The 12,794-nt window shown below is 35.7% G+C and overlaps 1 protein-coding gene across 3 annotated transcripts in view; it reads left to right on the top strand.

The window, feature by feature from the left end:
• The window catches only part of ATP8A1 (ATPase phospholipid transporting 8A1), a 221,276-nt gene that overhangs the window by 49,979 nt on the left and 158,503 nt on the right, over nucleotides 1-12,794 (top strand). For 2 of the 3 annotated variants that reach the window (XM_058670152.1, XM_058670153.1), the window contains one exon: nucleotides 6,275-6,315. In XM_058670152.1, coding sequence (XP_058526135.1) covers nucleotides 6,275-6,315 — 41 coding nt within the window. Of the gene's footprint in view, nucleotides 1-6,274; nucleotides 6,316-10,388; nucleotides 10,463-12,794 lie in introns of all 3 variants that reach the window. The other variant, XM_058670150.1, reaches the window with a different exon arrangement.

The following is a 12,794-nucleotide window of genomic DNA, read 5'->3' on the forward strand; positions in this document are numbered from 1 at the left end:
ATAGTAGATGGAGAGGAAATGTGATAAGTGATTGGGTAAAAAGGCCTGAATGCAGAAAGAAAATAGAGAAATCAGGGTAAAATTGGGAGAAAGGGAGGAGGTGTAGAAAACACACATAGGAAGTAGATGTAGAGGACAGTGTTCAGTGCTTCTCTCTTGAAGTACTGCTGGCTTCGCTGTCCTTGGTGGGATGGCAGCTCCATGGCATGTTTTATTTGGTCTGAGAAGCAAATGGTGACACTCGTTGTGCTTGCTGGGACCCAGGAGAGTGGATCAGGGCTATTTTTAGTTGTGAACTAGCAAACATCTGCAAAGTGTCAGCAGGGCTAGTTTAGATTACAAAGTTGAAAGCAGTGAACCTAAGCTGACATCATATTAGTGCACCTTGTGGTAACATAGGCTTTTCCAACTGCTTATGCTGGAAATCATTTGCATAACTTATAAAACTGAGAAGGAAATCTATTTAAAGTAACTGTTTAGTAGTTCATTGGAATCTTTCTATATTGCTGTTTTTTTTTTACTCAGTTATAATCCACCTATCACAAGATTTACCATTGTAAATTATACTGTGCGGATCATTGGTTCTTATTGTATGCAGTTATGCCCCCATTACCGCTACCTAATTCCAGAACATTTTTATCACACAAAAGGTAACCCCATACCCCTAACTCATCAGTCTCTATTCATCCTTCTTGGTGCATCAGCAGCAATCTCTGTTCTAATGATTCTAATATCTATTCTAGATATTTTATATAAATGGATCATATACATGGCCTTTTGTGTCTGGCTTTTTCCACTTGTCTTCAAGATTCATTCATGTTGTGGTGTTATTACATTCCCTTTTATGGAAGAATTCCATTGCATGTACATACCACATTTTACTGTTCATCAGTGGACATTCAGTAAATGTTCATGAATAAGTTTTGTGAGAATGTGGGTTTTTAGTTGTGCAGGGCATATACTAGGAATGAGATGATCACTGTATGCAAAACTTTTTGAAGAGCTACCAGAGTAGTTTCCTGTGAAACTACTTATTAAATGTCATGTGTCTGTTGTTTTAGCATGAAGTCTACTGAGGAGCAGGGTTTGTCTACTAAATCCTAAATCTGTGTGACTATTACTGTGGTTTCATATGGTCCCAAATATATGGGATCCTTTCGGATCTAGCCTTCCATTCAGCGAGTTTTTGAGACATAATACTCGCAGTATAGTCTTGAGCTCAGTAAAGGATTCTGTTGTGAATCTCAGGGGAGGACAGAATCTTAGGAGAGCAGACAGACCTTAAGAATCTTCCATTGGTATAGTGAAATTGTGATAAGTGCTCTGAAGGGCACTGATTTAAGCTTAGAGACCATAGTAAATGATAGGATATCAATAAAATGAATGTTGGAATAGTGATAGTGGCCTCCTGGCATAGGGGATTAACTCACAACCTAGGATGCTAGCATGCGGATAATGTTTCATGCCCAACTCCTCCACTTCCTATCCACCTCCCTGCTAATAGCTGGGAAAATTAGTGGGAAATGACGCAAATGCTTGGGTCCTTGCTGCCCATGTAGGAGAATCAGAAGAAGATCCTAGATCCTGGTTTTGCCTTTGCCTGGCCTTGGCCATTGCTGACACTTGGGGAGTGAACCAGAGAATAGAAGATCTCTATCTCCCCCTCTATAAATAACTCTAAATTTTAAATAAATTTTTAAAAAGAAGAAAAGAGTAACTTTAACCTGAGATCAGGAGACTTGAGTTGTTCTGCAGGTTAAGCTGCCACCAGCATTCTGTATCAGACTGTCAATTCAAATCCCAACTCCTCTGCTTCTGATCGTGTTTCCTGCTGATGTAACTTTGGAAGACAACAGTTGATGATCCAAGTTTCCACCCACGTGGAGACCTGGATGGATTTCATGGGTCCTGATTTTTGCCCTTGCCTAGCCTGGCTCTTAGATTCATTTGGGAAGTAACCCAGTAGATGACATGTGTCTGTGTGTGTTTATGTCACTCTGCTGCACAAATAAGTAAGAAAAAAATTTTTTTTGCAAAAACATTGAATTGCCATACGGACTTGGCATTCTCTAATCTTTAGTGGCCCTGTTATCACCAAACTTGATTAATAAAGACTCCTTAATACACCATGAAACAAAATAAAACAACAACAACAAAAAAAAGAGATCTGAAAAGCACGTAGAGGTACATAAGATGAGTGGAAAGAGCATTTCAGTAATAGAACCTGCGCGAAGGATTTGAGGCAGAACAAAACTTGGCTCTTTATGTGTCACGGGTGAAGTTGCAGGGAAAGTGGCAAGGGCAGATGTTGGAGAGAAGAAAGGAAAAGGCTCCATAAAGTATCCTGAACTTACCTCTGAGGGAAGGGGAGACAATGGAAGAAGCTTAAGTAAGAGATCACCTGATTATGTGTGTGTATACTCATACATAACAATATTTATTACAAATATCTGAAATCTTTGTAACTACCTTGAGGAAACAAAATCTGAAAAAGATGAATGATGAATTCATGAAACTAGTGGTTGGGCTACCACACACCCCAAGTTGGAAGATAAGTGGTTGCTTGAGCTGGAATGATGATTTTGCTGATAGTAAAGGAGATTTAAAAATATCAGTGGTGTTTGAGTTGCTTGGGGCATAACACCATGGGACATTTTTAGTAGTAAAAATTCTGCCGTGTTTTTAAGTTTTGTTTTTTTTTGCGAACTAACAGTTTTAAAATAAGGACATGAACAGTGAAGCACATGAGCAATCAAAACAACCTAATAACATTGTGTTTGTAATAAAGCAAAACAGAAGTTAAATTGATTACAAAAGCACTGTTCTGACATTACAAAAGCATTACAGATAAAAATACCCAATATAGCAAGTAAGTTTAAAAGTAAAAGAAACCAGAATCATTGCAGAGAACTTGAATGAAATTCTGTATACTACCAATGACTAATTGAAAAGTAGAATAAGGAATACCATTTGTAATAGTAACAAACATATATCAAGAAAAAAAGGTAATTAGAGACTGAGTCACTAAAACCTAAATTTTTAGGGAGAAATTAGTAGAGATATAAGTAAATGGATAGATATAATTTGTCCATGAATTCAAATTGAGCCCCAAATCAAATTTCAGGAAGTGTGTGTGTGTGTGTGTGTGTGTGTGTGCGTGCGCACGCACACGCTCTTGTTTCATTCTGAACTTTATATTGAAATGCAGAGGACTTAGGAAGTCATAATAATAGGGGTAAGAGGTTGAAACATTGATAGAATGTAATTCCAAGGCTCTCACTGTTACACCATCAGGATGGCAATGCAGTACTGTGAAGAGGTGCAGATTGATCAGTGAAATAAACAGAGTCCAGAAGTCAGTATATCATAGTGTTGTTTATTGGATGGGTAAAAGAAAAATCTGTTGAATAGAATCTTAGAGAGATTACTTGAATATACAATACAAAAATACATACATGCTGTCAGAGTCCAGGTGTGTGAAATATGAGAGTATTCTGTGTTGACGGAACTTGCCCTGGGGCAGTGTAAGGGTAGAGAGGTAGCTGCCAAAGAGGCATAAGGAATGCTTCTGTAGTTTGAGATCTTGTTCTTAGTGGGGAACACAGAGAACTTTGCACTTCTCAAAACTCATCAGGCAGAACACTAAGATCCATTCAGTTTGTTCTATTGTGATTCAGTTGAAAAATAACATCATGAGCATGGGCTAAGCAGATATCCTAAACAGGGGACTTGGCTGGGTGTGAGACGGTAGGAAACCATGAATGCAGTAGTGGACTAGTAAGCCCCATGTCAACAGGTGGCCTCTTGGCTTTTGTCCCAGCCACAAAGCACCATGTGTGCACTTAAGGCCAAGTTGCTCAAACTTCTGAGATTTCCAGAATAGTTACAACTCTTGATTTCCTATTTTTTTCTTTTTTGGTGAGTTTTGTTCATAGAATCTTCATGTTCAATATGTTATCATTTTTATTGCCAATCTTTTTCAACAAATAAAATTGTGCATATGGTATATAGTGAGAAGTTTTGACCTATGTATATGTCATGAAATCATTAAATCAAGCAAGCAACATATTCATAATCTCATATACTTTCCATTTTATGATGATGTTCACAATCTGCCCTGAGTTTTCAAGCCTAGGATGTATTATTAGTAAGTATCGTCTCTGTGCTGTGTAACAGTGTATCTCTAGAATCTATTCATCCTGTGTAACCTTAAAACCTTTATTTTTGAGTGAAATCTCTTAATATTAGAAATATTAGACATGTGTTTTTTTGAAGTATTTCAATTGGGAGAATGTTTATTAATGCAAGGAAGAATACAAAGAGATGGTGATAAGGAAATCTAGAAACTGTTAAACAAATTTTTGTGATCTAAATGATTATAAATTTAGTCAAATCATTATGCCGTCAAGGAATCTTGCATATAGTTAATATGAATGGTACTTTGCTGACTCTGTTTAAGTACTTATACTTTAGCCACTCGGTTAAGTGATTATGTTGGTGAGTTAAAGCTTCCACTTATTTTTTATCCATTGTAAATAAGTTTGAAGAAGAAACTGCTAGAAACCAACAGAGGCATCACCTTAAACCAGGCCGGTCATACTGTGAGCTGTGTGATCGTGAGCAATGTCAAGGAGTCCCCGGAATGAGACCAGCTAGGTGAACTCCACAGGCCTTAGAGTTGGTTGTAAGACACTTATATTGATGTAGATGCCTATGGTTTAGACTTCTGACCCTGGATGTTAACACTGGAACCTTGACTTCTTTCACTAGTTACAATATTATACCAGAAATCGAGTTTTGGCTCTTCAACTTGAAATCATGTCACTACAAATGTACTGCAAGGCATTCATTCATATATTCCATTTGTGTGGCATTCCAAATTGTATTGCCAAGAGCACTGCGAGATACCAGAGATAAAGAAATGAGTCAAGCCTGGGTGTTTGGCTCAGGGACTAGAATGTCACTTGGATACCTGCACCTCATGTTACAATGACTGCATTCAAGTCCCAGCTGTGCTGCTGAGTCCAGCCTCTTGCTGATGTACACTGTGGGAAGCAACACTTGATAAATTAAGTACTGTCTGTGCGTCTCATGGGAGACCAGCTTGAGTTCGTGCCAGCTGGGGCCCAGCCCTCACTTTTGCGGACTCTTGGGGAATGAACCATTATTGAAAGATCTCTATATCTGTTTTTCTCTTTCAACTAAATAAAACTTAATCATCTAAAGTCTACCATAAGAAATCAATGAGGTATAATCCCTGTGCTAAGGGAGCTTTGAAACAAAAACCTATTTAGATTTTTCTATTTAGAAAAATTTTATTTAGATTAAAATAATTTATATTGTGATACTGGTCAAAAACTGTAATTAACCATTAGATTTGCTCCTTAATGTTTCAGGAATGAAAGTATCTTTTTTTTCTAGCTGTCTCAAACTTTTTATTTCATAACATCAAAAGAAAGTGAAATTAATGTTTTTGTACCTATGAATTTTCATTTTTTAAATATTTGCTGAGTAGCCCTTTGTGCCAGGTACTGTGCTGTTCCCAGGGAATATAATGTTTAAGTAACTATTAGCTATGCCCTCAGGGAGTTCACTGGAGTGGTCAGTCGGCTTTAACTTCTTTTACAAGCTGTCGTATCTACCCACATTATTCCCTATTCTTGTTTTTGTTTAAATTTTAGTGCTTACTGTTGTGTTCAGTATGTCTTGGACAGGTGGGGGGTGACAAAGTATAGGATAACTTCATTGAAGTAAGGAAAGCCTCAGAATTCCTACTTATCAGATTTAATCATTGTCACCTCTTCACTTTTTTTCAATAAACTACATATGCAAATTTGGCTTTTTGTGTGTGAGATTAAAAAAAATGTACCTGTTGATTCCATGTGCTAAAATTTTTATTAAAAACTGTTAAAAACATACTACTCTTTATTAATAAAAAAGTATTGACTCTAATAAAAAAACATATTACTACTTTTGTGGCATTTGGGATGTTGCAAAGCCTGTCACTCCATTTCACTTTTTTGCAACTTTTCTCCTCCAGTCAAGCTTATTAATACCTCTGGGTACTGAAAAAAGCCCTGATAACATTAGTGAAAGGACTGTGGGCACTGAAATGTACATTGTTTCTATTGTTTGCATAATTCACATATGTTTGCTATCTGTAATAAATGCTACTGTTTACTTTGAAGCTAGTCATTTAAAGTGATCATTTGGTCACAGCCTTTTCACAGTGCTTTTTAAAAGCTCTTTTAAATGTCACCTTTTGTCTTTACAGTGTTGAGAAATGGTGCTTGGGAAATTGTTCACTGGGAAAAGGTATGCTTTGATTGTTATTCTATCCCAGAAAAAAATACATAGAAATATACTCTAATGGATATACTTTTAGACAAATTATTATATTATAGACAAATATTATATTATAGACAAATATCAAGGATTCTACTAAAATGAAAGCTGTTAATATTAGTTAATAGTGTGGACATGCATAAATTCTTTATCATACCTGTTTAATATGTCTTAATACTCTAGGAAAATTTATTTTGAAACTTAATAGCTAGAAAATTTTATTTCATCCACAGTATATTTTTAGTACTTTTTTCATAGATTTTATTTAACCATGAACTATTTTGTGTTCTGATTTTTTGTTTTGGTCATCTGCTGTCCAATACAAATAAAAGTCAGAGTTCTGATGTTTCACATGTACAAATTCCACCTCAATTTCCATTTGTTGAGGTGAATCACATTTACATAATGCTGATTCCTTTTTAAAGAAAAGTGTTACACACCAGGAATATTCTAATGAAATAGAAGTCAGTTCTCTGATGAGAGGGAGTAATCTGTTTGTGGGACCTCTCCAAGTCTACCCACAGTTAGTGAGCCATAATGCAACAAATGCTCTCCAGGTGCCCATGCTCGTCAGAGCTCACTGTCAAAAGGTAAGCAGTTAGGATTGCCTCTCCCTTAATTCTGGAAGAAGATAAACCTTTATAACTTGGTAAAACATTTTTTGGAGGCCAAAGAATTCAACCAAGGAGACTTTGCTTCGGAGGGTTGCTAGGTTACCAGGAGTTGATCTCACAAATAGCAGTTCAGTTGCCCTCCAGTATTCCCTGCCCTGTGATTTTAGCAGCTATCTTGTATCCCCACCCAGGAAAAAAAAAAAAAAGAAAGTCCCTCTCAAGCAAGAATTAATTGCAGTTCTGTTAACTTTAAGTCAATGGCTAGAACAAAGACTGACATCTCTTCTGGATTGTTGAAAATGCACCACCCTCACTTCTTTTGTCTTGACATAAGATTAACAAAGAGGAAAATGCCTACATTATGCTTTCTTTAATTCTGTGATGCTCATTTCATTTTCACAAGAGAAAAATTTAAATACACAAAGATCATTTCTTTATGCTCATCTGGCTGACATTTGTGGAAATAAACCTTTTGAGATAGAATATGGATAGAGTAAAAGTAAGTGTGATAAACTGATTTTTTTTTAAGATTTACTTAATTTTACTGGAAAGGTGTATTTTATAAAGAAAAGAAGAGGGAGAGAGAAAGGTTTTTCATCTGCTAGTTCACGCCCTAAATGGCTGCAGTGTCTGGGGCTGAGTGAGCCAATGCCAAAAGCCAGGAGCCAGGAGCCAGGAGCTTCTTCTGGGTCTCCCATATGGCTGTAGTGAACCAAGGCTTTGGGCTTGTGGATGGAAGATTTTTGTCTCTCCTATTTTCTATAAATATGCCTTTTCCTTAAGAATAAATAATCTTAATTTTAAAAAATATATGTCTGAAAAGAATACAAGTAGAATATTTTGATAAATATTTAGAATAGAGTAACATCTCAAGATTTATCAATTAGATTATATAAATGTAAAGGTAATGTACAACAGATTTCACAAATAAGTAGGCATCATGTGTCAAGTATTTGCAGTATGACAAATGATTAAAACCATGAGAAAATAGAAAATTGATGATAATAAGCAACCGTAGTGAGAGTCAGTTTATTAATGGACCTAGTTGTACAATTGTGTAAGTTTAAATATTGAGGTATCATTTGCTATATGTTCAATGTGTTTCAGATTTTTATTATGTGTTTCATTCATGTGCTATTATGGAAGAATAGTTTGGCTTCTTATATTTAAAAAAAAAGTGGATTCTAGGAATTCACACCAAGAAAATAAAGTAGAAAATCCCTTTACCTGCATAAGATGTTTATTGTAGCCTTATTTACACTAATGAAAAATTAGGAAGCATGGATATCCAACAGAGAAATTATAAGAAATTATGGCATTTTATAGACATAATTTGTGGCAATTAAAACCATAATTTAACATGCCATAGAACTTAGAAAAAAAATACATGGTGTTCATTAACAAATATTTACTGAATATATGGGCCACACAGTGAGTTCACAGTAGCAACCCAGATAAGGGTTCCTGTGTGACAACACAGAATTAGAAGCCAACAAGTTCTTTCATGCTGAGATGCCTGCTACGTAAAAATGGTTTCTTGACCAAGTGCTCAAAACACTGTGGGTTAGCAGGGAAGTGCAACATGGAAGCTGAATGCACACAGAATGGTCTTCCTAGAGGGCTGCTTTAATGCATGAAAATTTCTGCCATGAATTGTGTTTCTTTGGGTTAAGACATATTGTATCTCAAAAAAAAAAATCTCTTGATAAAAGTGTAAAAATTCTGGGATCTAGAATTTAGAAAAACAAATTCAGTTTTAACTCCATTCTTTATAGTTTGATAATTTAATCCTTTCACATCATCCTCATAGTTGCTAATGTCAGTGACTTGAGAAAGCTCCAAATGGTGAATATAAAGCCTTAAATATTTTCTAATCTTTAATAGTTTGGGGAGTACACCTACGTCTCATGACCTTCCTCCCACTGGAGTAAGTTATCAAAACACATTTTCCATCTTCTGTCCCGTTCATACATACACAGTGCTGGAAGAGGAAATGCCATTTTATGGGCTCAGAACCCAAAGAGAAAACATGCTGAGGTGGTAGTTGTTGAGAAATCGATCCAAACAGAAGCATCCTAGCAGGAACCAAGTTCTCTGTTTCCTCACAGTATGTGAGACAAACTGCTTGAGCGTTTAGTGAACCCGGGCCACTGAGTAACCAGATGTTAATATTTCCGGCAGTTTAAAATTACATGCCCTTCTTTTGTATTATGATGGATAATTATATTGGAAGCATTCCAATCAGGCATTGTTGAAATCTGTTATGTGTTGCACTAGGATATAGATACATGTGGCCCTGACTTTTATGAAACATACAGTTTCATTGACGAGGAAGCGTGAACATTGGAGATGATGAAAGAACAATTAAATGCTTACCTGGATAGCGTTCTCTCTGCAGATAATATCTTACTGTTGTTAGTGTACTATCACAGCACATTATCTGAAGAGCTAGTATATTTTTGTGTCTGCAGTTTCTTGTGGTTTTTATTTCTCCCTGTCCTCTTGTGAGATAGCGGTGCTTGATCCCAGATCCCCTGACAATTTAACCAGTTGCAGGCATAGTCCACATTTCATATTTCAATGACAATAAATCTTTTTCCACTTGAGGTATCCAGAGCTTCCCAGTCAACACATACATTGTAAATAAAAAGACACCTTCCTTCCTACCTTACCCCACGTTCCTACTTAATCTTCCTGACATATAAAGCAGGACACAGTGGGATCCCTCTGGCATCATCCTTACTGATTATGTTATTTGCTTCATTCCCCCAGTAAAGTGTTATTTTAGAGTTCAAGAAAGAGTGATGAGGTACAGAAATACCATGAGGTATTGAAACTTTTGGGTTCATTGGCGTGCTAAGAGAAAAGGCAAGCTTCATGATATAATGCGAGTGGCTCTCCTGGTAACTTAGTCAAGTGAGGAAAGCCAACTTGTTCCTTAGTTGGAGTTATATTGTTTACCAAATGCCGTGTGACAAACTCACTTCAGTGGTGTCTACCAGTTTGTGCCCTTGCTGTACCTTTAAGTTTTGTTCATGTCTTGTTTATCACTGAGTTAACGGATAGTATTGTAAGGAGATGAGGATGTTTATTTTTAATGTGTGTAAAGATTTCAGTTGGCAGACTCCTCCTTTTTATGATTATGTCAAAACAAAAGGACATGAGAAGTTGAGATGTCAATTCAGTGCATAAAACAGATGGATATGCTTTATTAGGGTGAGTTTCAGGACTGATCCAACACAGACAGCATTAATTTTTAAAAAGATGCCCCTGTCCCTGGCCTCCCTGCTAGATAATTGTATGCCATTTTAAGTGATTCTTGCTTCCCTGGAGTCATTTTTGCTGTAGTCTATGCTTAATTGGAGTGGGTTGTATATTTGTAACTATTTTTCAGTGCACATAATTAACCGATTCCCAGTTTTCTTTCAGGTAAATGTTGGAGATATAGTTATAATAAAAGGCAAAGAGTATATACCTGCTGACACTGTACTTCTCTCATCAAGGTAGAGACACCTCCTAATGCTCAAACAGTGTAGAGGATGGCTTCTCTACCCTGCATTGATCTGGTGATTTCTCCAAGGAAATAAGGAATAAACGAAGATCTTTAAACCTCTCCACTGATTTTTTTAATTAAGCACATAGAAAAATTGGACTTGAAGGGCTCCTTCATGCTTTTGGTATAGAATAAAATGAGAAGTATTTAAAAATTCCAAAGTTATAATTACAGCTGAGGGTCTACTCTCCTTCTGAATGTGTCCAAACTATTTTGCACAGATCGCTAACTCTTGTTATGATTTCCTGTCATTTATTTTATATAAGACATGGGTTGAGTTCTATTGATTTTATCTCTCGATCCATTTTCATTGTACATTCCGTTATGATGTGTTCAAATATCCCTGCAGAGTTTCTTCACTCTAATTGCAGAATATATAGGATGAATGATTTCTTTTATGTCATCATACCCACTGAAATGCCATATTCTTCCAACAAAAATACTTTTAAGTTCCTTCTGTTACTGGATTTAGATAATTTTTGCTTTACTCATTATTTGAAATAGTTTTGTTTTAGTATTCAGAACATATGACATAGTTACCATTTAAATAATATGGCTTTCAAATGGTTTTAGGTTTTTAAAAAAAAAGCTAATCCTGGTATAAATTAAGAAGAAATGTTTCTAAGATTTTAGAGGTTGTTTAATCATCATTTCCTTGGACAGTTTTATTTGTAAAATCCACATGAAAATATGGACTGTGTCCTTTTTTCAAAATCTATTTAATCAGGTCATGATCTAAAGTGACTGGGTTCGTGACAAGTTAGTGACAATGAATTAGGCAGATAAGCATTATCTGAATATTTATGGGGCTGACTCAGTGGCTCAACAGGCTAATCTTCACCTGCAAGGGCAGCATCCCAAATGGACACCGGTACATGTCCTGGATGCTCCACTTCTGAACCAGAGCTCTGCTTCTGATGTGGGAAAGCAGTGAAGGATGGCCCGGGTGAACCTGGGTGAGAGACCCTGAAGAAGCTCCTGGCTTCGAACTGGCTCAGCTCCGGCTGTTGCAGCCACTTGGGGTGTGAACCAACGGATGGAAGATTTTTCTCTCAGTTTCTCTTTCTCTGTAAATACACCTTTCAAAAAAAAAAAAAGAAGAAGAAGAAAAGTTATCTGGATATTTATAAAAACTCTACAAGCATTTGAAGTAACTGATAACTGTAGTTAGTGACTTTTTTGTTTGGTTTTGTTTAACTGTAGTTGTTTTCCCCACCAGGAATATTAATAGAGATTTTTTGTAATCAACATTTATACCTTTAATTTCTTTTTATTATCAATTTTATCAGGATATATTTCTGAAACTGGAGCAAAGCCAGGGATGCATAAGTGACTATGTGAGGATGAGTCTAAGTGTTAGCTCATTGTCATTGTCTTAGATTCTGGAGAGAACTCTATATACGAGGCAAAAGACCAGGATTTTTATCCTGGCTTAATGATTGAAAAAGATATATTAAATGAGCCAGTTCTATTATTTACCAGTTATTTTTGTTTAGATAAATTGAATTTTAGATAAATTTTAAAATTTTATGGTACTGAGTGAAAGTTTCAGGAATGTATTGGATGACTAATGATCAAAATGCTGTATTTATGCAAGAAATCTCAGAATAGTAATAATGGCTTCTAGCAGTTTAATGGAAGTACAGTTTTCTGCATTAAACTCTTAGAGACACTGTCACACAAAGGCATGTATGCTGAACCATTAATTACAATGTTTGTTTTTGCTCAAAAATGTGATAATAATTGATCATCTGGACCTGACCTGAGACTTGCTTCTAAGCTGAGAATTTCCTCAGTATTTGTCATATGTGTCTACTGTGTGCCCCAGAACTCCTCTGTAAGCTCCATGCTTGTATTTCCCAAATTTTAGATTATTCTATAGCAATATTTTCTAAATATTCAAAACATTTACTGGTATCTATCAATATTGATAGATCCAAACAGTTTCTAAAATCAGTACAACATATACAATGATTAAATTTCAACACAGAAAATGTTTTAAGAAGATGTTCTCATTTATTGATTTTGGCTGTTTGTTAGATTTAAAGTATAATATAAAGGCTGTACTATTAGATAACTATTTCTGCCCAAGTAATGGACACCAATTTTCTGTTATCTTCTTCTAAATGTTTTTCTATTACTTAGTTTAAGTGTACGTTAATCTTAAGAAATATGAATAATTTTATTACAACCTAGCAGAAAGCGTAATTTTGTACTTGTTTTATTTTTTAAAAATTCTTTTGGAAAGGTAGTTACAGAAGGAAAAGGAGAGACAGAGAGAG

This window comes from Ochotona princeps, chromosome 11 (assembly GCF_030435755.1).
Source record: "Ochotona princeps isolate mOchPri1 chromosome 11, mOchPri1.hap1, whole genome shotgun sequence".
NCBI lineage: Eukaryota > Metazoa > Chordata > Mammalia > Lagomorpha > Ochotonidae > Ochotona > Ochotona princeps.